Source organism: Pyxicephalus adspersus, chromosome 4 (genome assembly GCF_032062135.1).
Source record: "Pyxicephalus adspersus chromosome 4, UCB_Pads_2.0, whole genome shotgun sequence".
Taxonomy (NCBI): Eukaryota; Metazoa; Chordata; class Amphibia; order Anura; family Pyxicephalidae; genus Pyxicephalus; species Pyxicephalus adspersus.
The window spans coordinates 140123850-140137840 of record NC_092861.1 but is presented as its reverse complement, the minus strand read 5'-3'; the positions used below and the strand labels follow the sequence as shown (position 1 = coordinate 140137840).

At 37.5% G+C, this 13991-nt stretch overlaps 1 protein-coding gene across 1 annotated transcript in view; it reads left to right on the top strand.

Annotated features, from left to right (window-relative positions):
* Nucleotides 1–5144: 5144 nt before the first annotated feature.
* PKDCC (protein kinase domain containing, cytoplasmic) overlaps nt 5145–13991 on the top strand; it is a 41253-nt gene continuing 32406 nt past the window's right edge. The window contains exon 1 of the mRNA XM_072409792.1: nt 5145–6246. Within this exon, the coding sequence (XP_072265893.1) occupies nt 5479–6246 (768 nt within the window). The 5' untranslated portion in view covers nt 5145–5478. The remainder of the gene's footprint in view (nt 6247–13991) is intronic.

The following is a 13991-nucleotide window of genomic DNA, read 5'->3' as shown; positions in this document are numbered from 1 at the left end:
ACTGGAGGATAATTATACCTTTATTACAGATTTATGGCCAAGTACTACTGTGGACAAGTACATCCAACCCACTAAAAGCTAAAACATCAGTTGATGTTCAAGTTGACCTTTAAGCTAGAAAAAGTATCTAAGAGATCAGATAAACGTATCTAAAGAGGGATTTGTATCTAATGGGATTTGCATGATTAACCCATCCCATGGACACAGGGAAGGCCAAATTGTATGATAGGGTGTCTACCAAAATGGCCATCATGAAATAAATGAATTAGTCCAGCTATGAGCCTACAAAACTGGTGCAGCCCAGGTCCTACTCCAAATAGTTAAGGTATGATGCCCCATATCACCATTTTGTACAGTTCAAGGATGAATTCAGCACAATCTCTAACGCATGGCTTCAGTCACATCCACCTATGTAACCAACTCTGCAACACCAGCTGCCCTCACAATTCTTATTTTGTATATTGTTCCCTTTAATAACTGTTACTCAATGTGTATTCTCACCTCAAAGATTTAATCCTATTTAATGGTCCTCATTTGCGTAAAACAGCCCCAGGGAAAGTTTTATTAGCTTTTGAATAATACTAGTTGATGTGAGTATAAGCGACCCTGATGAAGTTATTTTGTGTCCTAATAGAGGTGACTGTCCCCCTCCACTGCTTCCTCATAAAGTCCTATGTGTCTTGTGTATTTTTTAAAGGCCAATGGACACTGCCACTATCTATTCACCACAATGAACTTTTTTCCCCTCTTTTCAGCCTGGAATTCCCTTAAAACTTTTTATGGCTTTCTCGTGTTGATGCTCTTTTCTTTGAGAACTCTTGGCTGCTATTGTGTCTCTTAATTAGTTGCTAACAGCAGCATAATAGGGCCTTGATGGATAACAATGTCATTAGCACTCACCCCTGCCATCTATGTCTCCAGCAGGGCAAGTGTTGCCCCATGTTGAGTCCATGAGTTGTAGATTTAGTCTAAAGAAGACAGATTTATCCTTCCAGACATTTCAGCCTGATTATTTCTTCACAACATCCAACACTTTTTTTTGTCTTTCTTTGTAGCAGAAAACTGGCCATTAAAAAAGTTTTTAGGTGTTTATCACAATGGGAATAATCATTATATTGGACATTTATATTGTTTCATTTTTGTTCCATTTTCTATACAGTTTTTACAAATATATATATATATATTACACTTTACACTTTTATATATATATATTTATATATCTTATTAAAGAATATATGCTATTTTAAAGACTTAATTCATTTTAATTGTAAGTGCCTAAAGGAAACCCATCAAAAGCAAAATTCTTGAGTTTTCACTGCACACTTTTCCTAGTCGCCTATCTGTCAAGGAGGTCCTCTGGCTATCGTGCATTTTGACTAGATGCTTATTCTGGGTCAGTGATCCATAAAGCATTGTAGCCATGGTATCTGCAGCAAGTAGCATTTCAGAAGGTCAGCAGTGACGAACCGCAAACTTCACTCAATGATAGGTGTCCTTTAATGAGTGTCTCCTCTGACAAAGAGTAAGAACGCCAGCCATAGCTGAATAGCTGCTACAGAAAAATCAATAACAGGATAAGCTACTTGAAGATTTATTGTTTTTTAATCCATTTCCTATTCTTGCCCATTTATATATTTTTATGGGGCAGACACCACAACATTAAAGCATGCATTACCATTGCATTTTCTGTGTATCTTTGTTCTTTTACCATCTGGTTAACGGCAAATTGTACCTAAATTGCAACAAAATATAAAATATATTAAATGGTTAACAATATACTTTTTTTGAGCATTGAGGCGAATTACTAATTTAAAGTTACTAAAATGCTGTAAAACATGTCAACATAAAACTAAAATGAACTCCTTAACACACATACTAATGTGTGAATGGACCCTTCTTCTGGATTTATATATCTGTGTTTTAGCATAATTTAAATCCCAGGTGCTACAGGACCCCTGCCCATTGCTGCCCACAAAACCCGTGATCACAATTCCAGTTTATTCAACTTCTATGACAATAAGTCTTGCCCTCTTGTCAACCTATAGTTCAGCTGTGTAATTTTCTATGGTGCAGTGATCTTGTATGTTGCATTGTGGGAAGAGAAACTCAAATTTATGAGTCATATCAGAATTCAAATGTGCAAATTTGCAGTGTTCCCAGGTTCAGGTCATCTATCCCATATAATCTATGTTACACCAATTCAAAGTTATATACAACCAGCCAACGATGCCTTTACAGTGTAACAAGTGGGCCAATCATAAATGAGTCCATTTTCTTCCAACCCAGCAAAAGATTTGGGCAACTCATTCAACAATGGGTCAAACTGATGGCCTAAAGATGATATGGTGGTATGATGGTTGTATGATTAAAAATGGGAAAATTTGCTACAGCTTCAGCATATACAAGAAAACTCCAATTCAAAGGTATATACAACCAGCCTATGATGCCTTAACAGTGTAACAAGAACAAACTGATCATCATTAATCAACTGACCGCATTTATAATACTTTTTCATATGATTAACAAAAGCCCGAGTAAGTTAACCTGCGGCCAAATATGCAGACTTAAAGGCAAATTGTGATTTTAGATCCTTGGGTTGTTTTTTTTTTATTCATTTAGATCATTTTATTTGATTGAACAATTGTATGTTCATATTGATATATGTTTGGCCTCTAGGTATGAGTTTAGAAATTTGATCTAGTTTAAATTAGAGTCAAATTTCACCTATTTAGATGGACTTCAAGTCTGAAATTGGAATTCTGAATTTTCAGTGAATTTGATGCAATTTTAATTTTGCATAGAAACATCTGTAGTTTCTACCTGAAATTCTAGCATAGTGCTACTGGATGAAGATAGACATTGCTTTGAGTCGTCCTGCTCTAATTCTACTTTTAGTTCTACTGAGGATAGATCAGTTGCAATGTGTAATTTTGTATGTGTATTGTGTATTTGTGTAGTGTTGTTCTAAATGAAAAAATTCAAATTGGTGAAAGTCAAATTACATTTTTGACCATTTGGTCACATTTTTCAACAAATCAAGTTTCAAACCTATTGGCCACCATTTGCATTCTCCAACACCTCTGTGCATCCCTCATAGTCTGGGAGTCCTACCATTGTGTGAGTTTGTTTATCAGGACATTCTGAAAAGAGATAAACCTTTGAATACATTACCAGTTTAATGGCATCAGATAATCATTCCCCGCCTCCCCAAAGGTGGGATAATCTTGTCTAAACATTCACCACTGTGCCCACTGTGTTTATTCAACAGCTAGACAAATAGAAAAAGCTGCACATTCCTAAATATACACATGAACTGTATTTATTTCTTGGGGTGGGGGCAGTACATATGATCAGATTTGTTTATTTACCTAATTATTTATTGGACGGTGCAATTAACACAAATTATTTTCACCATTTTATGCTAAATATAAATTTGAGTAGGGACCTATTATGTGTCATGGACAAAAAGGCTGAATATGTACAGTAAGCATGGAACAAAAGAGTTTCACTGGATTTTTCAAGTGCTTTGTGTTTGCTGGGGGATTTAAAAACAGCGGCAAAGAATGGTGTGGGCTGAGTAACTTTGTATCTGTCATTTGTTTATGTTGAAATTAGTCTTTTCACTTTTTTGCCTGCTTTGTGGCATTTTAGTGCTAATATCCCACAGCCTATTTGCAGCTACAACATGTCTACATGCACTCCAGCAATAGCCGTATGGAGGGGTTCATGATGGTGACAACAGTGAACTATCAGTAAATTAGACAGTGCAGTCAGCATCCCTATTGAGAAAATTTGAAACTTATAGGGTTAAGGTACCCATAAATATAAAATGATTGTAGCCCAATCTGGATTAGACATTGTTTTTGGGAAACTCTGCAGCCACTTTAGACAAAACATGAGCAGATGGTTCTGGGGAAAAATTGATTGTCCATGCCAATCCACCATTGCTTTCCAATGTAAGGCAGTTATGAGTGGTGTTTGTTCAGTGCATAAACTTGTACACATGGTTGTTGTGAGCACAATATATCTGCCAATCCAAAGCACAATGTTCAATGGTGGGATCTCTCAATCAGCATCTGATGTTCTTGAGAGATTTGTTTTCTAATAGTCCTAACACTTTACAATTTAACTGTGCAATCTCCGTATAAAGTCCTTTGAATTCACCATCGTTTATTGGCATGCCTAAAAAACTAAAAAGTCTCAATCAATTGCAATATCTGTGGTCAGCCTAAGCAATGGGAATGGCTTTTGCTGCGGAGCTGTATAGTACAATATCCGTGCAGCACTATGAATGTCCTGCTTATGTGATAAACAACCATGGCCCATTGCACATATCTATCTAAATATAAATGTACAATAGTATGTTTTGTTATATCATGCAGATCCTAAATACCTTTGAAATAAATATAAAACTTTAGAAGAAGGTTTTGCTGCATTATCTCTGCTCAGCCAATGCAGAAGTATTATATTTTGCCCATTTTGGCACAGAAAAAATTAAGAGTCCCCACTATGGGTGTTTTATTACAGATCTTAACGACCAATGTTCTGCAATCTGAAAGATTGATTTCCCATAAAAAAGTATACTGTCCAAGTAATTCAGTCCAAGTTATGTGGTGCCTTTTTTAAAATCACAGCCGGATGTATTCCTGGGCATTATATGGAGACTATTTTTTACTTAAAATTTGTTTTGAAAACGAGAAAAAATTCACTGAAAATTCAAAAGTAAAAAATACAAAAAAAAATAAAAATAAATTAAAATGCAATGAAATGAAATAAAGAAAGTGTTGTAATTCCTTGTGCATTTTCACTTGTAGTGTGAACTGATTGTGTGCAGACGGAAATTACTGTATTATTGAAATACGGGAATTATCGGATTGTTATAATTATTAATATCATTTTGCAGGGTGCTGTGCACAATGCATTATCGCAGGCGGCCACATTCAAACCCCCTGATTTGTGCCTTATGCAGAGACTGCTTTACTAGGAGTTAAACTGCTGGGGGCAGCCGCTGATCTCAGAATGATTATGCTGTGTTTACATCTAGTCCTCAGTCTCCAGTGTGCTTGAAGAGGGAAAGCAAGTAGCCCATTCTCAGCTCATCCTTAACTTCACAGATCTGGAGAGCCAGAAGATGCATGGAGCCACATGCCCCCAATGTGAAATGCACGCCTATTGCAGAAGGGGAAGTGTTGTATCCCACTATGAATGACTGATGCTGTCACTCAGCAAGAGGCTGGGCTTAAAGAGAACCATCTCAAAACACGCCTCCCCCTTCCCTCATTCCTGCTCTGACAGTCCTGCAGCCAACATCTACAGTGAGAAAAGGCTGCAGAGAGGTGAAAGCACCCAACTGCTGCTGCAACGGAGCAACAGGACCAAGCAGATGCTAAGAAGCGAGCGTATACCGGTTTTGCAGAAGTGACACAGTACGTCCCCTTTAAAAGTGCAGAGGCAAAGGGTCAGCATAGCTTTTTTTATATGGGGGGTGTCCGGCAGTGCCAGGAATTAGGGATACAATGTGAAAAAAGTCTTCTGCAGATCTCACCTTTGCAACCGAACGCAAGATCCAGCGGCTGGACAACCGGACAAAACCTGAGAATGAGGCGCAGGAAAATCGCAGTGGTCGCTGGATTTTGCTTGTCCTTTTTCCTTGGTACTGTATTGAATTTACTGTGTGTGCCTGGGTTTGACCATATCCAGCAGATACAGGATAGGGAAAACACGGTACCAATAGGCGCATCATGGCAAGGCCAAGGGGGTTCTTTGGATCTACTCAAGCAGCTCCAGGAGAGGTACCAGGAGGTTGTCCGCTATAGGGAGCATCAAGCTCCAGTATCAGCTACAGAGAGGCTGCTGAGACCTCTGGAGAGGAGGCTCATGGACCTAGCCCAACAATCCACAGAACACAACCAGAAATGGGAAAGCCCAAAGGGGTCCATCTCCGATCAGGACGTTCTGTCTCCAAAAATAGATCTGTCTTTGCAGCCACCTTTACTAGGTTGCCAGGACATTAGCAAAGGGACCAACGTGCATTATTTGGGTTCTGGTTACACCAAAGCTGTATACAAATTGATCTTGAATGACACCCTGTCTGTGGCCCTCAAATCAGTTGATTTTGGAGGTCACGACATCCAAAATTGCCTAAAACGATACCAAACCTTGGAGGACTGCTATAGGCTGGCTTCATTCAAGATTGTCAAAGAAATGATCCTGCTACAGAGACTTCAACATCCAAACATCCTCCAGGTAAGCATCACAATCCCTCAATATCCAGAATTCTTCTTGTTTGGGCCAGGTTGATTGAAACTTTGTATTGTTTTTGATGTTCAGGTCAAATGTATTTTATCGCTCCTAGAAAATCCTAAAAGTGTTGCATCTCTTGAGAACTGGTTACAATTTTATATTGTATTTTTAGGAGACTTGAATAGATTCTTTGCATTCCAACTTTATAGCTAAGACTCAGTATGAAATGCAGAACAGTGGGAAAAGGTCAATTGAATGATTTAAAATAGTATATATATATATATATATATATTTATTTACATGTCTGGCACATACGGCAATAGAGCTTGTATATCAGGAACAGTTATGACACTGAAATCAGCAGAAAAGCCCCTCTTCCATTCCAAATCCTTAATATTTCTTGGTGCATCCCAGGACTCCAGAGGTTGCTGCAATGATACATATCTTATAGTCCTTTTTATAGCTTTACATGTGAATTGCATACTCCAGATGAACTTTGTGCTCAAGATGTGAAACAGATTTTAGGGGTGATTTAGTATACAGAATAAATTTCAAGCAGGACTGTTTACTTCATGTCTTGCGTGAGGATAAAAAAAACATAAAAAACATAAAAAAAGAAATATAACCCCAACTTGACAGGGGATTTTAGTGCACACAGCTATGCGGCAATGTGTACTCGAATTGCACATAGATAACATTGGGAAAATGTTTGTTTATCATTCCCATTCAAGAAAAAACAATAATAAAATAGTAACGTTCCACCATGCTGGTAACTGCTCATTTGGTAAGATAGAACAAAAAACATGTTAGATCAAAAATGTATTTATATTTGTAATAAATAACCCCCTTTAAATAAATTCTGTGAATTTTTTTTATTGCAATGGCTATGATAGCCTACAATTTTACAAGTAGCAAATTGGACATCACCTAGGATAATTAAATCAATAGGAATTAACTACAGAACACTTCTGACTGTAAAATTGCTTGTCGTGTTTACAGTTTAAATCTTTAAAGCCACTCTATACTGCTCACCATGGAAAGGGAAATGGTCTGTGCACCACTTGAGTGCCACATTTGTGCGTTGGTGATTGGGTGAGCTACATTGGCAGCACACTTTAAGCATCCTTGTTGTCAAACTCAGATCTGTCTATGTACGTTCACCCATTAGAACTCCAAACACACAGCAACAACAATGCACTTCCCCCATTTAGTCTGAATGTTGAAGTTAAAATATCACCTTCAGAGTCAATTAAGGCAATGTAATATCTCGGTGCTGTGCTGCCAAGTAAGGAAAAGCCTGAGACTTTCGCACGGCCTGCCCCCGCCGTGTTTATTTACTCTCCGTATAAATGGTTGCACGTTTCTTTATGAATGAATTAGTTTTAAAACTCCCTCTAGAAAGACAATCCCCAGACTTTTTTTTTTTTAAAAAGAGGGGGACATTTCCCCGCCGAGCTCCAGCATTGGCAGAGCCTGGTTCCAGGCAATGAGAAGTCAGTGCCTAAGCTCATTTAGTTGAAGCTAGAGAAGTGTAAATCAAACGCAGCCTTTCAAGAGTAAAACAAGGCTATCTGTGTGCCAGGGACAAGGCGAATCCGGTATACAATCTTTACCACTATTGATAATTATCAAAATATTGTGCGGAACATTCTCCGCTGCCGAGAACAAGTGTGACATTGTTAATTCAGAAACCTGACAATGTTTTAATTGCGTCACACTTTTTTATTTTATGAGCGACCCTCACCTGTGTTCTATTTTCAATCATAAGATCAGAAATTCGAGAGCGACCCTTACAAAACGTATTCAATTGTGGTGGACTTTTGTGGCACCGGGGTGCCCGCTGTCCTATAATCTGCAGTTTATCAAAACCATGTCTATTGATCGGTGCTGCCACTGGAAGCTTATAAATGTGTTTAAATTATGAGCAATGTACAATGTGTGAGAACTTTTATTAGCTAAAAGTTCAATTACCCTCTGACCCTGTCCATATGGACCCTTTGGGTGCCAGTCATTAGGAAAATCCTTTGCAGAATTTGCAAGGATCAAAATATATTTTTATTATATTGTTTTTTAGTATTTGATTATCTCAACACATTTATCTCATATATACATAAAACCTTAAGGCACAAAGAGAATCAACGACTCTTCGAGCGCATATTTTCCTTGTTTCTAATATTTACAGTAACCGTTTCATTAATTTACAGAAGCGATACAAAAGCTATTGCATGTAGAGCTAAAGTGGGATTACTTTGGTATCTGCTAATTGAGAGATGTGACAGATATTTTCTATCGGGTATAAAATGTCTTTCCTGATTCTCGGAATGGTGGCGGACTGATTCTATAGTATAACATAGGTTCATTTTTCTCCCACTGCACATGAATGCAAATTCTTTACCAAAAAGCTTACAATCTAACCTCGATCAAAGTTATTTCCATACTCATAGACCCAACGTAGGACATATCTGTAACATCCCTAACTTACCCATACAGATGCATGTATTACATACACTGTTACATGAACTGCAGATTGATTATGGCACTGGTGGAACAAAAGGTTATAGGTCAAAAAATTCCATGCCTGATAGGGACACTATGCTCAGCTTGTTGAAGAAATACCATTACAGTGGTTTACTGCTTCCTAAATGTGAAATCACCACCAAGATCCCAGAATATCGCTAAAACACATGTGAGCGGGTAAAAAAAAACTATTTTCACAGGCGCTTTCTAGGCGGTGTGGTTTCTTTGCAGTTTTGTTGCACTTGCTCCGCAGTTGCATTTGTGCTCCATGCAGCTTCAGGTTCCTGCTGTGTTTTATCCATGCATTGAATAGAAATTACATTCTGAAAGTATTTGGGAGAATATATCAATGTTTTTGTGTCCCATTATGTCCAAAAAACGTTCTTATAGCAGCTTCCAAGCATTTGAGAAAGCCCAAAAAAAGCCTGTAATAATGTTCTGGGTCTCATCAGAGCTGCTTTATGTTTGGGCAGACAACCGATTTGCCATGCAGCCGCCAATTTTAAGCGTTACGTGCCCAGGATCATTGACCACATGGCAAATCAGCCATCCATCTCTACATAACCATTCTGCTGAGACCCAGAAATCACAGATCCAGCAGAAAATCATCAAGATTCATTATTACCCCATAATAAATACTCAAACTTACCCTCAGGTCTGTACCCCTAATAGTTAAATACTGAATGAGCATGGCATGGCATGCATAGACTACTAGTTCTTCAACAACTGTAAACTCACTAGGGCCAAACCAGTGTCAACAGACCCATGGATTAAATTTACTTTCTGCTTTAAGTTTTCATTCTTATATATATTTTTTCTGCAGCATGTATACTTTAGATACAACTCTTCATGCCCTGCGATGATACAGTCATTCTCCCTAATCTATACCTAGCAGGGTTGCATTGTCCTGATAGTGTACAGTAGTTTAGATTAGCCTATATGTTCTGTGGTTTCCTTAATTTAGCATTAACCACAACAAACGTAATTCAGTTGTCACAGACAAAGATCAGAAGCATTGCTGACCTTCTAAAGATCAAAGCTTGACATGTGATGCTTTATATGATTTTAATACTGATTCGTTACAACATTTCCAGCGTTCGACCTTTCAGAGGTTGTCAGTCTGCCCTCTGTCTTCGTATTATTAAAACATTATTATCAGAGTTTCTACCGCTTATTCCTATTATCTTTGTGCCAGATTCACTGCTTATCTTCTATATCTGTATTATTCACTTTGCGAGTTAATACTTTTTTGGAAAGTTGCCTTTAAAATTCAAAATGTCCCTTAACTAACGTAACAATCGTGCGTGAAATATTGACTGCATTTCCAAAGCAGCGTTGCCAGGGACAAGTCTGTTTGCTTTGGAAAAGTCGGAAAATGACTCTGGTCATGTTGTAGGAGCTATAAATTAGATATATAAATATATATTCTATGTAATCATGTCATATGTGGAAAGATTCTGTATGCCGGAGATGCATTTTTTATGGATGTAGTGTAATCTATGAAACGGACCGCGTATATAAAAAAGACCCATTCCCTTGAGTTTATTGAGTGGGTACATAGTGATGTTACAGAATGTGCAAAGATCTCCTAATGTGCTCTGTACCTTGCTGTAATACCATTCTTGTAATAGCAGTATTTAACACTAGGCATCTTTGTTAATAGGTTAGACGTCCAATGTAATAAAAACAATAAAGAGAGGCCTTTCCCAATTAATTTTGAAAACCAAATGTATAATCTAACATTTATTAGGAAAGACCATTGATCAAGCAGCAGTACAATGTTAGTGGTTGGCAGCGTTCCAATTAATTTTAAATTCTTTATTTAGATAGAGTCAAAAAAGCCGCCAACTAATTTTAGAACAGATTTTATATCAAGTGGTGTATAGGGATTAAACGTTTGATATTGTGTCAACTATTGCTACTTGTAGACATGAAAGGGGCGCCTGAAGGAGAATGCAATATTTACTTAAATTTTCGGTTGTTGTACTTATGAAGAAAATCCTGATTGTTTGTGGAATGATCTTTAACATGGTGCATATGTCTACAGTAGCCTTTTTATCATTATCATTAGTATTAAACAGGATTTATACAGTGCCAACATATAAGGCAGCCCTGTACATTAAAAATTGGTTGCAGGTGACAGACAGATACAAACAATGACACAGGAGGAGGAGAGGACCCTGTCCAGGAGCGCTTACATGTCTACAGTAGCCTTAGAAAAGTGCAATGCACAAAGAGTACCCAGAGGGGAACCAACATTTTTATATTCTTTCAAATCCACTTTTAGCAAACAGGTATGCCATTCTGTTGAAGAGAATCTTTGTAGAAACCTTGGGGTATGGTTTTACCTACATTCAGCCAATGTCTATGGTCCTATTTTTTTTTATATATAAACTATGTAAAGCTTTTGTATATATGTGCATACGTGGCAGCCATATTGGATCGCAACATAATTGCATTGTGCTCCTTGTATAACTCCTCATTATTGGGTTTCTCACGTCAGTTCAGTCTCTGCAAAATGATCGCTACTGCTGATTCTTTATCATTATTAAATGCACTGTGTGGCATATAGACAACCATTACAGGGAAACTTCATAAAAATGAATACCATAAAAATACAAACCAGCAAACTGGACTATGTTTGTAGACAGATGACATCCCTACCAGGTGCACATAGTATGTAAAGGCCCAACCTTACCAGGGGCAAAAAATATGTAGGCAATAGACACACTCCTAGAAGGGGCACATAGTATGTAGGCAAAGGGTATACCCCTAGCAGAGACACATAATATGTGGGCAAAGGATACACCCCCGCCATAGGCACGTAGTATATAGGTGAAGGACATACCCCTAGCAGAGGCATAAATATGTGGGCAAAGGATGTACCCCTGCAAGGGGCACATTATATATAGGTCAGACACATACCACTAACAGTGGTACATAACATGTGGGCAAAGGATACATCTCTGCCATAGTCACATATTATATAGGTGAAGGACATACTCCTACCAGAGGGACATAATATTTATGCAAAAAAAAAAACACCCCTACCAGCAGCACATAGTAAAAAGTCGAAGGACATACTACCAGCAGAGGCACATATTATATGGGCAAAGCATACTCCCCATCGAAGGGCACGAGGAGGCAAAGTACCCATCCCTACCAGAAGTACATAGTATATAGGCAACTGGTTCTCCTCTATCTACATAGTATGTTGGCAAAGCATCGACTCCTACCAGAAGAACATAGTACGTAGGCAAACGGTCCACACCTACCAGGGGCATACAGAATGTAGACAAAGGACAAGCCCCTACCAGGGGCAAATAGTGTTTAAGCAAAGTACCCACCAATACCAGGGGAACACAGTATGTAGGCAAAGAGCCTTCCATACCACAGACCATAAAGAATTATTATACAAGACAAATATTTATTTTTTTCGCTACTACTTTTTCTTTGTTCTAGCATTTTATTTTATCTATATGCAGTGATGTAGAAGTTAGATGAAAGGTTTATCGCAGTATAACATTTTTATGTTAAAAAGTATACATATTTTTTTTTCAAACAAACATCATACATCAAACCAAAGAACAGGGACAGAAGTAATCTGGTTCCGAAAGGAAGGAAAGTTGGAACTATGCTTTCTCCCTTTTTTGTGAATAGGCCCACACAAGTCTGTTCCTCTTGCCGCATTGATTGGATCTCATTTCGCTGGCTTTTTAACAGCTCAGAGCACATTGTAATGATGCAGAATGTTGACGATTTCCATCCAGGCTCGTAAAGAATAACATTATAACAGAGCATATTACCAACATCTTGTGGAACCAGCTTGTTATATGTCACTGCTGAGAGGCACCATCTGCTTAACAGAAAACAGACAGACAGGGCTTTACTGATAGGCATCTCCAAGCCAGCCCTGAAAATTATGACTTAGCAGAAGCTGCCACACTTTGCATCCTCCCAGGCTTCAGCCTCTGCTCCCAGCCAATGGAGGATGGAGTGCTTCATTAGAAACAGATTAGGGTTCATGGACTCAGTACACAGCAATTATGTCATAAATTAGCAGTCGCAAATCACAAGCTGTCTCGGTGCAATAGGTGAGGGGAACTAAGGTTGCTTTTGACATTCATCAAACAAAGCATTTTTTTTTCCGAAAATGCAAAGCTTAAATATAAGATGTGATAAACTGGATATTTCATCGCTTTTTCGTCTTCCTTTATTGTATCCATTCATACTGGAGATTTAATAAGAATACTCAAGGCCTTGGAGCAGAACACAAGGTTGGACTTATGGTCAAACATAGGAGTGCTCAGAATTTGTCCCCAAAGATATCAAAACCAATGATACTAACTAATGTGGCGGTGATACAATTTTTATTTTAGAAATACATCCGTAAACCGAGGATTGATTGTCAGTTATTTTTCAGAATGATAAAAGACACTCAATGAAATAGAAATAATCCATCTCTATAGATTTAATCCTAACTTTCAGTCTAGTCATTACCTTTTTACAATATGAAAACTTTTGTTTCAATCATTTTTATTAAAGAATTTAATTTTAAATGTACAATCAAAAACGGATACATACATTGTACACATGTGCATGGGGGGAAAGGAAGGATACTTTATACCCTTAATACTTCAGTATTAGCGGGAAATATATATAAACTGGGTGCCTCAAACCTATATAATAAATGTTGCAGGTCATAGAGATTTATGTCACCCTAATTACATTGTATGATATGTTATCTGGAACAATCTTGGTGTGGACAGGCTCATAACAATACTCTTTGGGATTGATTTACTAAATATGTGGAGCCAGCTCATCTAGCATATTGAATGTTCCGGTTCTGCAGTCTATATTAATAAAATGAAGTTGTCTTCACTTGGAGAACTTAATTGTGTGCTAGCAGGAATTCTATGTTTTGGTTTCTCTTGCTCTTGATTACATATTGAAAAAGAACACAGTTTATTCATTATTATTCAAAAGTAAACTTACTTTTAGCAAATCAACCCCAAGATATGTAAAGTGTTTTGTAGCTATTGGTATAATCCACCCAGCATTTAGAAATGGAGATTCCCTGATATTATCTATCTCTTTATATATATATATATATATATATATACATAAACAAACATAATTATATATATAATATGTACAGCGCTGCGTAAAATTTTGGCGCTATTTAAATACTGTTAACAATTATAATAATAATATAAATATAATATAAAATA